Below are 13,111 nucleotides of genomic sequence, written 5' to 3'. Positions count from 1 at the left end.
GTGTACGATATATATGGTTGAAAAAACATTTACATAAACTGAATTTTGAAGTCTTTCCTCCGTGACAGCATTAAGACCCTCCCAAGTTGTGGTTAAACGTGTAAAATTGGGAATATATTCAAACGTTTGTTAAAATATAATTTATTAATTATAACAGCTCTGTGATAAAAGCAATTGGAATTATTACAAACGTGTTCTAGAAAAAAATATTTATGAGATATAGTAGAATTTGCTTGCACTATTTGCATTTTGATCTAGAAAGAGACCTATATATTGCTATAAAATGTAATCTTTTAATTTTCTCTCATCTTTTATTGCCCATTTCCTTCTTGAGGTACAGTTTCAATCATCCTCTTGAATCCGTGCAGCTATCCAACAATTCATTGAGTTTCACTCTTTCTTGCATTGTTTTTTAAAATCCATATGTTTTGCCACTTTTTTATGTAGTATAAAAGCAAGAGGTGATACGGATGTGAGCGTACTATGTTTGTATTCTATCTGTTGCTCTCACACTCATCCTCTTCCTAGACTCCCTTTGTTGAAGTGGACCTTTTGTAAAATTTAACATTACTCGGGAAGTCAGAAAAAAACTGAAGACCACAGGTCCAACTGCATAGCAACCTCAGGCACATGACTCATATATGTTCTCATAGCTCAACATTCTAAGCATTGCTGATACAGTGCTGCTATAGGCTTTACTGAGGCTTTTCCGGACTGCCGCAGTCATTGTATCAACTTTTAATGTGACTTTACTATATAAGTAACAATATAGTAGTCACCGCAACTGGCCTTTGCCTGCACCTCAGATTTCGAGGTTTCTTAATTATTGTTCAATTATGTTCATTAAGTGATTCACCAATCACTCTGACCTGCAGCTCACAGCTGTTTAATTCTATTTTCCAGCTCAAGGAGCTCCCGCTCTATTTCAGATGGAAGGTCCGTGTTGACTTGTTCATCAAAGTATTTCTTGATGTCTTCCACTTCCTCTTCCCAGAATTCCCTGGACAGGTGGAACAGCTCTGCCATGTTGACATCTCCCAGCCCTTTTAAGTTGAAGTCCGTGGCAGTGGGCACATAGCCGACGGCTGTGCGATCCGCGCACCCCTCGCCGTTGATCCTTCGGAACATCCACTCCAGAACACGGGAGTTCTCACCATAGCTGGGCCAGAGGAAGTTGCCTTGTGCATCTTTGCGGAACCAGTTGACATGGAAGATCTTGGGTAGTTTGGCGGCGGGGAAGTGCTCCATGCTCAGCCAGTGGGTGAGGTAGCGGCCGAAGTTGTAGCCGTAGAAAGGCCTCATGGCGAAAGGATCGTGCATGATGACTTTGCCTGAAATTGAATGAGTAAAGAATCACATGTAAATGACACAAGTTATTTTTAGGGGAGAGCACAGACTTATACACACTCATTTAAAAAAACTTTTTGTTAGTCAGGGTGAGTTTTTTCTAAAGACAGTTGAGTTTGGAAGTGATGGTGTCTAATTTTAGGTACTTTGTTTGAAGGTTTGTGTTTTGCTGTCAAGGGAGTGGCAGGGAGTCTTAATTGCAAGTACAGAAAAATATGGGGCATATTATGAAGCACATGCGATAATTATCGTAAATCACCTATAGCGCGATTTTCATTATCTCCGTCCATCGCTTGATTTTAGCACCGGGTTAGCGACGTATTATTAACGCCTTTCCCCAGGCGATGTGAAATCCAGCGATAGAGGGTGATAACATGCATTAGCGTGGGAAAAGCAGCGAAAAATGCCCTGCGAAAATGTAAACCTTGATAATAGGCTGGTGTGGACTTAGCCCTGAGATCCACCTCCCATGTTACAGATGACTAAGTCGGATTAATAGCAGGAGTTAAAATCCTTTCGACGAAGGAGCCTTAGCGCGACTTTGATCATCGATTTGCGGGTCTGGGGCATCCTTGTAAATATCGCAATGCAGTATTAGCAATGTTTACCCATGTTGTTCTGTGAGGAACGCCCACTTTGCATGCCATTAGCGATAATAATCGCTGACATGCAAAGTGGAGAAAAGATGGCTGCCAACTGAAGGAAACATGCGTTAGCGTGTCCTTGATAATAGAGCGATATTTAAATTGCCGCTTTTCGGCCGAAAACGGCCGCTAAAGCGGCGAAATTGGGCTTGACAATATGCCCCTATATTTTTCAAAAATGACTTTGTTTTGTTTGAACGCTGGTGTATATTCAACCAGACTGTGACAGAGAAGAACTTGCAAGACATTTAATAGCACAAAATAAAAATTTGACTCACCTTTGTGCTCTGCAGCAGCTGTGGACTCAGATCTCATGGCCGCCCCCACAAACACCCCATGCGCCCAGCTCAGAGCTTCATACACCAGAGGAACACCTGCAGACCAGAGGAAGAACCATGAGTCCCATATTCGATTGGAAAACCATGACAACTTCTACCAATTAGTTATGACTACAAAAAACACATTTTTTTAACCCTTCAACTGGGAATTTATTATGAAAGTTATACAAATCATGCCACAAATGCGGCTTATTGGTACAGGGCAAGGCTATTAAATCACTCTCCATATTCCCCCATTACGCCTACAAAATAGCTTCAGGACACCGTGATCAGTCGATATTCTTTAGGCGAAAAGATGTAGACCGCACTAAGAATCAGCCAAATTTTGGCAGATCCTTAACTCCTTAAGAGCGTCGAACATTCAGCGCCCAGTGCTGATCGTTCAAATAACGGGTGCTGGCCCTTCGGCCAACGGTCGTGCGCAGCACTGGCAAGGTAGTGCTCGTGACGACCGTTGGCCGACGGCAGCACTTAAAGGGTTAATGGCAGGGCCACTGGAATTGATTCTGCACCATTTTCACATAATTATTGATTTGTGTCATTTGCCACATAACTCATCTCCTGCTGTATGATTAGCAGATTGCTATAAAAAAAAGTTGTTTTTAGCTCAAACGGAACAAAAGTTACTAAAAATGCAGCGACACGTGTTGCTGCACTGCAGAAGGTACTTCACCTTTCAGTTGCATAGTGCTGTAGTTTGGTGTTACACTAGTACTAATTAGGTGAAACCTCTGTCCAGACAGTGTTAAAATGTGTAACAATGACAAAACAAAGAATTGCTACCATCACACAATGTGCCATATTATGTTGCATAATTTTCAGTTTCTAGCTCTATAATTTCTTGCAGCATAATTCCAGTGGCCCTACTTATAGGCTTTTTTCAAAATCAACTAAATTGCTTATTATTTCAGGCCCAGATGATGTTATTCCGTATCAATTCCCCAAACGTGCACACATTACCAGAGGTCAAAAGAGGCATTTTGGGGGAGGATCAAAGTCTACATTTTGTTATCCAGATTGGGGTTTATTGGGCGATGTTAAAAATCGCCATGTGACGAAGTCAAAAAGAAATGTGGTTTATTACTGGATACTTGAGATGAATGGTTGTGGGCATAGTAGTCAGACATCTATATTTTAGACTCAACCAGTGGGTCAATATAATAAAAGATCTCTTTCAAGCATCTTAAATAAAACGATGCCAGGATTTTACTTTGTGTGGAAAAAAGGTGAGGTTCAGTGTTAATTGACAGGCGGTACAGGTACAGAATGTTCACCGTCCTGCAAGAGTGATGGGGTGGACCAGTAACAGGGGAAAAAGGGCTTGGGAAAGTCAGACACCAGGAACTAATCATAGTGTAGAGGTAAAGACAGAAAATTATGCAGCACAGCGCTTATCATTCTGTTCCTACAGTCCATGGGATACCCCTGTTTATACTTGTAGGAGACAAGTCCGTTTTAGGCGCTTGTGCTACAGAAGCAATGTCTTTTATAAGCAGTATGTTGGCACCAGTGGTATACTACAAAATGATGGGACCCACTGCAAAATGTGTTGAGGGGCCACTATTATCCCATATCTCACACATATATATATTGCCCGTTGTTTTAACGGGGACCCTAAAGGTTTGCACCCCCGTCCCCTCCTGCGTGGCAGGAGCTGCAGAGACGCGTGTCTTGCACCTGGTTGATTATCTCCATTTTCAACGGTGGAAATGATTCCACCCTTCTATTTTACGATGCCAAGTTTTTGTGGGTAAACGGTTAAATAGTGACTACATACTTGTTACAAATTGTATGCAACTCTGCACAGAAAGAGGCTAGTTTTAACTTCTTCAAAAAATGATTAACAGTAGTTACCTTTAGGTCTGCGGCCTCCAAAAATGATGCCCTCGATGGGCACCCCTTCAGGGGATTCCCATGCCGGATCAATGATGGGACACTGGCTGGCGGGAGTGCAGAACCGGGAGTTGGGATGGGCACAAGGCTCATCTGGAGTGATGAAAAGGCAATGTGACATATGAGAACCAAAGATCAGGTCTACAAGCTAGCCCAAAAAGGGATCAAAAAGAGCTCTACTTTCAGAAGTGTCTGTGCGCTCCTTCTTACCACTGTCAGGTGTCCATTCCTTGTTCTTCCATGATGTCAGAGTCACCCCAGGTTCCAGGATATCGCCAATGCCCTCCCAGTAGATGCCACCATCACTGGTCTCCCCAACATTGGTGAAGATTGTGTTCGTCTCGATGGTCTTCATGGCATTTGGGTTTGTCTTGACTGATGTTCCAGGAGCAACACCAAAAAATCCATTCTCAGGATTAATAGCCCTGAGGTGACCTGCAACATAGTAACGTTATCTGTTAGAAAGAAACGAAAGACTTGCTCTCGCATAGTGCATCATATACAACCTTATTACGAACAACCTGGAATGGTGTGCCTTAGATGCTCCAGTTAATTACAGATTTTTGTGTATCTCTGGGCCCCAAATTATCATGACTTCAATTACTTGATTTGCTAATCCCGAGCCTTGAGACAGTGTTCCACACAGAGAGGACACTGGGGTTGCAGCATAGCCCCCCCTCCTGCCCCTCATCTTTCTTCAGCATGCAGGGGTAGCAAACGCTTCCCTGGCTCTTCCTCCCACTCCTTGCCCTTCTCCCACCTCCACCACCCACACCACAAGCCATAACAGGGTCCCTGCGTCCGTTTGCCGTCTGCTCCAAGCAGGTGGTGAACTGATGCAGACTTATGCCAATAAATTCCCTGGAATGGTAAAATGCACATGGAACCTGTATTATTCCCCATGCATTGGAAAGTAACTAGTAATCCCTATATTTTGCTGCAGAGAGACCAGCTGGAATTGGTGAATCCGTCTCACTATCCTGAACCAAAAGTAGGTCTCAAAGCTCTTGACGTATAACAGTAAAGCAGCCAAAATCCTTAGACATGAGCAAGTTACCTTTTTCATCAAACTTCATCCAGGCAATGTCATCTCCCACACACCCAATTTTCCACCCGGGCAGCGTTGGGTTCATCATGGCCATGTTGGTTTTCCCACATGCACTAGGGAAGGCGGCTGCAAAATACTTCTTCTCCCCCTCTGGATTTGTAATGCCCAATATCTGTGGAAGATAAACAGATGTTTGCTCACTGTGGAGTGCCCCATGTATTGTCACACCAACAAAAAAACACAAATTACTGCTCACTCTGCTCTAATGGAACAGACGCCTGGTTTCTCCTATCTACTTACTAGAAACAAGGTATCACAATTTTTTCCACGTATCCAAAGTGAGACTAAGGATGTTTGAGTCACTTCCAGCTGTTTGGAACCTTTTGGAGATGGTTCAAGAAGATTCCCTCTGTGATAATTGCTGCAGACATATTAGATGCATACATGTGAATGCTAAGTCCTGCAGATGATTTAGGGCATCTGGGGCAGTCAGAGGTTGCTGGGCAGTACCTGTAACGGGATATCCATCACCATTGTGACCGAGTAACCCATCTGCTGAGATCTAAATCAGGCCCTTAGTCTTGACTGATTGCAGAAGACAATAGAGGTTTTGAAATACAGATATTGCATGCCGTAAGTACCCAGAGTCAATTCTCCAAGATCCGCTTATGGATAGCTATTTAATAAAATACATAGTTTTTTTCATTGCATAAAGAAAATTACATAACGTTCTTTATGTACAAGAATAGCATCCGTTAAAGTTTAGATGCAAACCTAATCTTGGGGCCGATTAGGATCACGGACGGACCTGCGTCCGTCAGCGACCCCCGAGGAAGAGGGAACGTCCGTTGGGGTTGCAGCGTTCCCTCCAGTGCAATTAGGATGTGACCGCCACCCTGGCAGTCACATCCTCAATATTTAACATTGCAACGGGTGCTGCTTGGAGCAGCACCCGCCGTAAGGTTAAATATGCATGCTTTCCATTTGCATGCACAAGGCGGCAGGCACCGCGCGGTGCCTGTCGCTTTGCACACGCAAATGCAGGGGGGTACCATAGGTACCCCCCCAGGTGCAACCCCCACCCCCCCGTCACCCTGGGGGCCCGCAACGGGCCCCCAAAGAAAACACCGTATGCTTTTCCACGGCGGAGAAGCCGCCGCGGAAAGGCATTCGTTCTGCCCCATCCTAATATGGCTGGCGGTGTCTGTTAGACACCGCCTCCATATTAGCGCTTTTTCGCCACAGTCGTAAGGCGACCGCGGCGGAAAAGCGGCGGATGGCCTTCCTGACCCCCCAGCCATCCTAATCTGGTGGGGGGTCTTTGAAGGCTCCGCAGCAGTTGATGTTACGCCTTCATTGGTTACTTATTAGGTATGTGAATGGGCAGACCCAATCCCACCTGTTGCTATATTGTACAGCGTGCAGGTTGAATTGTGATTTTTTATGTAATGAATTCACAAATTAATAAATAAGTAAATATAATATCATATTTCTTCTATCATCCTCTGCAGATGGCAATCTTTATATCCTTATGTTTGTCTATCAGATCGCCTGATGCTCCATCAATATGTGCCCTCCAGTGTTCACTTCCTAAAAATGATTGTACTCTGGAATATCGAAACAACATTATCGTGATATACTAAAACTGCGGAAATAATTACAGAGGGACAACATATCGAAAGGTAAGTGAACAGAGGGAAGTACAGATTTAGAATAGTTAATTCCACATCTATGTACCTTGAAAATATATATATTGTCAAGGTATTTAGACGTGGAGTTCAGAATAGAAATTCTATGCTAACTCCACGTCTACGTACCTTGCAAATATTTGTCTATTGTCAAGGTAACCACGAGTGTTTCGGACTTGACGAGTCGCCGGTAGCAGACAAACAACCCGCGCCGCAAGTTGCCGGTTTGGATAGCGCCCACATATGCGAACACATCCCAGTGAGGGTCGCCCAACCAAGGATACGACAAGTATTTTTGGCGCCAGGACTGAGCTTCTTTTATCAACACCTCACAGTGATGTCCGTACAAGAACACTAAAAGTAACGGACGATGCCCTGTATGTGAGCTGTATTCATTACCTCTGGTGTCACCACTTGATTAATTGTGTGGAACGCCAACAACCACTAAATTGGAGTGGGACTGTGGCCAAATACTTTTAACGTCCATCCAGATGTAGGAGGACCGTGATCATCCCATTAAAAAGAAATTTGGGTTCACAGCTTTTTAACCACGGTACGAAGGTTGTGTCATACACGTCCTGAGAAAGACCCGCAGGTCGAGGTTCCCAGTCACCCCTGTACCCCAAGACGGGTCGAAACGTCGACGCTCTTTTCCAAAAAATAGGACCACTGTCTTTTCAAACATTATACATGCCAGTTGAGACTGTATAAATGCTTAAAATGAAACAAGCAATCAGTGGCCTTATTGCATAATTTGCTGAATTTTTGCAGCATTGTTTTTTCAACGTACCAAAACCCTATGTCACTTTTCTGTTGAGGCTTACACCCTTTCTCTCCAAACCACTTTTTTCTTTCTTTTTTCCGGCACCCCTTTAGAAGCACGTTGCTCTTCCTTTTACCGTTTGTTTTTGAATAATGTACAAATGTATATATGGATTTTCTAGCTGTGCTGGAGTAATTTATTAAAACTCCTTTTTTGAATAAATCAGTTTTTTCCAGGTGGTTGCTTTTTGGTTGAACGAATACTTTTGATTAAATCTACAAGAGGAGATTAATTCTAATACTCATCTAGTCATGAGAAATGATCAACTGTGAGCACATGATTCATTGAGCTAACAATCTATCTCGGGTTGGGCCATTGTTTTTGCTAATAATATTGTCAAGGTAAGTAGATGTGGAGTTGGGTATAGAAAATCTACACAAACTTACCTTTTGATATATTGTCCCTTGCTATTCTGTCTATGATATTAGTGTTCAACTATATTCTGTAGTCAATATTCAGGAACCACAACATATTAATTCCGGTTCTTTAACCGCTTGGGCGCGGCCGCAATTCTGCGCCCTTGCGGACGTTTTAAAGAGTGGGCGGGTTCATGACGGCCCCCAGCCGTCATCAGCACACGAGCACCTTGATGCATGACGGCTGGGGGCCGTCATCAGCATGGAAGGGGTTAAGGAGTAATGACATGCATATAGTCCTTCTGGACTTCACAATGCTTCATGGATGTTAAGAAAAAGGAGGAATACGGATTACAACAATTTCAGTCTGTTTATCCGCAGCCATCAGAGAGAGAGAACCAGTTTATTTTGGTATATTTGCTATGATTTGCAGTGCTGCAAATTCTCAGATAGCTGTGCTTCTTTTAATACACTCTCCATAAAGGTATTTCTAAACTACTGACAGATCGAACTTATTAAATATTTGGTGTAGCTGGGGCAGGGGGGGGGGGGCGGTCCACCTTGTGCAGCACTTTTTTGGGGGCGGCTCCTATTACAAACTCTGAAACTAACTTGGCGCAGTAATTGCCCACCTGCTAATGAATGAACACCAGGGTATCTCAAAATATGTGCTTCTTTTAATACACTCTCCATAAAGGTATTTCTAAACTACTGACGGATCAAACTTATTAAATATTTGGTGTAGCTGGGGCGGGGGGGGCGGTCCACCTTGTGCAGCACTTTTTTGGGGGCGGCGGGTGAGGTGAGCAATTTTGGCGAGTGCAAGATAAGTCGTTTTCTTTTTTTACATTTTATTTTCCCTCGCCGTCGACTGTCGACTCCCCCCCCCCCCTCGCGCTTACATGCACCGGCCATCACTGAGCAGCAAACTCAGGGACCGCCCCAGGCGGCAAAAGCTCTAGCTACTCTACTGGTGCAGCCTGTTGCCATAATGGTCTGTAAGCCTACAAAGTAGCATTATGTAGTTGTTCACTAAACGGTAAGTTTCTGTCGTGAGAGAGGTGCAACTGTGTTGGTAGCTGCACACAACTTTACTAGCAATGTAACAACGTGTTGGTCTCACCCTGTTCACTCCAATTAAATGTCTAATAGAATTTCACAAAAGTCCTCCCAGATTAGATTTGCATGTGTGACTGTTTGCACCAAGTTTACAAACTGCACTGCATCATCCTGCAGGTGTTTGACTGCATGACTTTCACCAGGTACAGTAAGCCACACATGTTGTGGGACAACAGAGCAGAGTTTGTGCACCTCAGAAGGAGGAAACAAGCACAATTACAGCTTCAGCTCCCATTACAAACTCTGAAACTAACTTGGCGCAGTAATTGCCCACCTGCTAATGAATGCACACCAGGGTATCTCAAAATATGTGTGAGCAATTATCACACCAAATTTACAGCGACTAAGCGTTAGAGCCGTTGCAGTTCACACGTTCACATTTCTCTGTCAGTTCTAATGTTACTTGATCTCCTGAAGAGAGTTGTACCAAAATATTCTGGGAGACCTAGTGACCTACATTTATATTGTGAATCCCAGAATATTGTTGTGATGGAGTTAACAATAGGAAATCTACTCTTAACTTGACAATATTTTCGTAGACGATATTATGGTCATGATATATCTGTAGGTCTATATTTGAGGAGCGATATGGTGCTATGCAACCTCTCTGAAGCATGTTTATCACCTGTACTGTGCTTATGCCTCTGAGGGATCTAATTGATTCCATGATATCCTCTTTAGGGCTCCTTTCCTCCATTGTGCACACATTTAGTTACATTCTCGTGCCATTCGCATAGAATTTGCGACTTAACCATGAACGACTGCGGATGCTGGCTCTCAACTGCGCTTTACTAAGCATGCACTTTACTACCATTGCAATAATACCATTGCAATAATACTTACATCTTGGAACTGTCACTATGTCTGCAATTGTATTCAACATGTCCACCTGATTTCGAAAGGGATCCCAGACTTCATCCAGGGCCACTGGAATTATGCAGCAGGGGAGGACCAAATTACGCTACAGCGTTGACTAAATTGTGTGGCAGGAAAACCAAATTGTGCCGGCCAGTGCAACACAATTTGTGATAGTATTAATTCATTATTTTGCTGTGTTTTTTGTAACTTTTAATGAATTTGAGCAAGAAACAACATTTGTTTTTGTTAAATTTTGCAGATTATGCTGCAAGTGAGGGATGATTTGGCAAATGCAGTAAATCCATAACTAAGCGGAAAACACCACAACCGCAGAATCACATGATTTCAGTGGCCCTGACTATCACATATTGCCTAAAAGCTAATGATAAAGCAAGACAATTGACATATGTTTTAGTATTTTGTGCCTAGAGTACACTGTATGACTTTCATGTAGATATAACCACATCCTACCAGCATGTGCTCAGCCAGCCATCCCTCCTCCTTGGCAATCCTGCTGGCGATCCTCAGCGCAAAGCACTTTTTCCCCAACAAGGAGTTCCCTCCGTAGCCGCTGCCGAAGGACACGATCTCTCTGCGTTCAGGTATGTGCGCGATGAGCGTCAGATTAGGGTTACAGGGCCAGTTGTTCACCATGGGATCTGCAGACATACAATAAGTGCAACATTAATATGAAATTTGAACCAGATGAAGAGAAAAAGGAAGAGAAACTTCCCTACAACCTGTTGTTAACCTACTTTGCAGCGGTAAGGGGCAGCCAACCCAATGGAGGCATTTCACAAACTCGCCGCCGCCCAGGGCTCGTAAGATGTCGGTGCCCATCCGGGTCATGATCCTCATGCTGGCCACGACGTACGGCGAGTCCGTCAGCTCAATCCCAATCTTGGACAGGGGCGACCCAATGTGACCCATGCTGAAAGGGATGACGTACATGGTGCGACCTACAAAATAACACAGGTTTCATGTTAAGGAAAGTTGCCATAGTGATGGCATTATGTACCACAGGTCACACAGACTAGACTGCCTATCTTCATTGTGAACACTCATCACCTGAAGGGGAGCCTTTTATAAACCGAAAAAATCTGGATGCATTTGAAAAAAAATGCATAAGCAATCACAATTGATCTCATCAATTACATACAGATTTCACTTAAAAGGTAATTGGTCTTGGTAAGAGATGGAAACTGTAAGAGATTTTTATGAATTTATATTTTTGTTGTACGTCATAAACAATGTGCCGAATGCATTTTCACACCCGATTTAACATGTATGCACTGCTATAGTGCTATTGCTTTGGAATTCATTTTCTATGATGTTTATCAGTATTTGTTTCTGATGTATGTTAAATAGGCCACATTATTAGGGGTACCATATTCTCCAAAATAGAAGTCAATCTCTGCCATTCATCCTGTCTTCTCTCCTACCCATCTTCTCTCCTTGCAAACTCTTCAGCACACAGTCAAGCTGAAATATAATGGTTTATTTCTATTGTTACTTGTCTGCTCTTGATTAACTTTTCGCTGTTCCTCCACAATTTGAAACATTCACAAAGTCTTTCCGTTAGTTTACTGTGCTCCATTCATTTACATAATGCCTTATTGTTCATGTATGTAGTTATGTTCTAGCATCTCCAGGCGACATTAGCACAGAGGGAGCTGAATAATGTATTCATGTGCTGGGTTAGTGCTTAGAAGGCAATGTGACTTTTAGTTTTCATGTGCTCTGATTTGCTGATGAAATGATACATTTATTCACACCACAGTGAGTTCATGGTCACTGTAATTTCATATGCGAAAATATTGTATAAAAACACCTTGATTTTGGGGATGATACAGAGCCTTCTTGAATGCTAGAATGGGATGCGCTCTGTTTTATTTCTTATTTGTTCTATTTGGGACTAAGAATAATTTCAGATTTTTGCATATTGTGTATAACTTCGCATTGGAGGGCTTTCATGGCATTGACTGTGTAACGCTTTATTTTGAATTTTGTGATAAAATCCTTTAACTTTTCATTTATCTCTAACTCAATTATTTGACTCAATCATTTATATAATTTTTTGTTTATCATTGTTTATGCTTTGTAAGGTGTCTTAACTAGTGGACACATTTTTCTATGGAACTAGGGACTAACACCATCTCCGATCCAGTTAAATGTGGGAACTCTGATTGAGGAAAGGTTTGGGGTGTCTGAAATGTTGCGCCTCCATTGTGCTGCCACAAATCAAAAGCAATGGTTTGCCACCATTCCTGTTTTCCGTATTTCATAGCAGACCAATTTTTTCTATTTATCAATTAGCAACTTCCAACATAGTGCACTGATGATCCATCTACCCATCTACCTTCCTGTTTAAGAAGAGGGTGTGTCATTGTCCTACAGTTAGCTGTAGAATATGTGTGCCAGCTGTCCGTTGGTTTACATGATTTACTGTCAACATCTTATCCACTCTACAAAACAACAGGCCAAACTCCTATTTATCTCTGTAAACATTGGTCTTTGGCAGATATATTAACCGATCCACTTCATGTAGTCAATGTTTGTCATAACATTAGCTTGGTTGATTTCTACACGAGGCATTATTTATTAGACCATTAACAAAATCTGCTATTTCCCTGTATTGAATAATTTGATTGGCACTTCCAACCAACATAGAGATTCTTATCCTACAATGGTCCCCACATATTTTCAATGTACCTAATAGGTAAATTATTAAACATTGCTATGCATGGTATCAACATATTTTCAACATGTTAAAGAATCTTGTGCATCAATTATTTTTGTTCCCTCATCTTTGTGGGCTTTCTAAATGATGTTGTATTTTAAGCCTTACCTTTCATGCATCCTGGAAACCGGGCCTTAAATGCCTTATCGAAGTCGTCCTCTGACATCCAGCGCCCCAGCTGACTGGTTCCAGTCTTGGAGATGGGCACAGTGTCCCTCTGCTCTTGAGTAACGATGACCGTCTTGCTCTCAATTCGG

The 13,111-nt window shown here is 42.7% G+C and overlaps 1 protein-coding gene across 1 annotated transcript; it reads right to left on the bottom strand.

Moving 5' to 3' along the window:
• Positions 1-798: 798 nt before the first annotated feature.
• Positions 799-13,111, bottom strand: LOC147706059 (phosphoenolpyruvate carboxykinase, cytosolic [GTP]-like). Its single transcript, XM_086932506.1, has 8 exons — positions 12,963-13,111; positions 10,870-11,073; positions 10,586-10,773; positions 5,280-5,442; positions 4,433-4,657; positions 4,184-4,315; positions 2,270-2,365; positions 799-1,331 (listed from the first exon to the last, which is right to left on the bottom strand). The coding sequence occupies exons 1-8, from the start codon at positions 13,018-13,020 to the stop codon at positions 877-879; spliced, it is 1,521 nt and encodes a 506-aa protein (XP_086788632.1). The 5' UTR covers positions 13,021-13,111; the 3' UTR covers positions 799-876.

Source organism: Lissotriton vulgaris, chromosome 7 (genome assembly GCF_964263255.1).
Source record: "Lissotriton vulgaris chromosome 7, aLisVul1.2, whole genome shotgun sequence".
Classification (NCBI taxonomy): Eukaryota; Metazoa; Chordata; class Amphibia; order Caudata; family Salamandridae; genus Lissotriton; species Lissotriton vulgaris.
The sequence above is the reverse complement of the archived record's forward strand: the minus strand, read 5'-3'. Positions and strand labels throughout refer to the sequence as shown.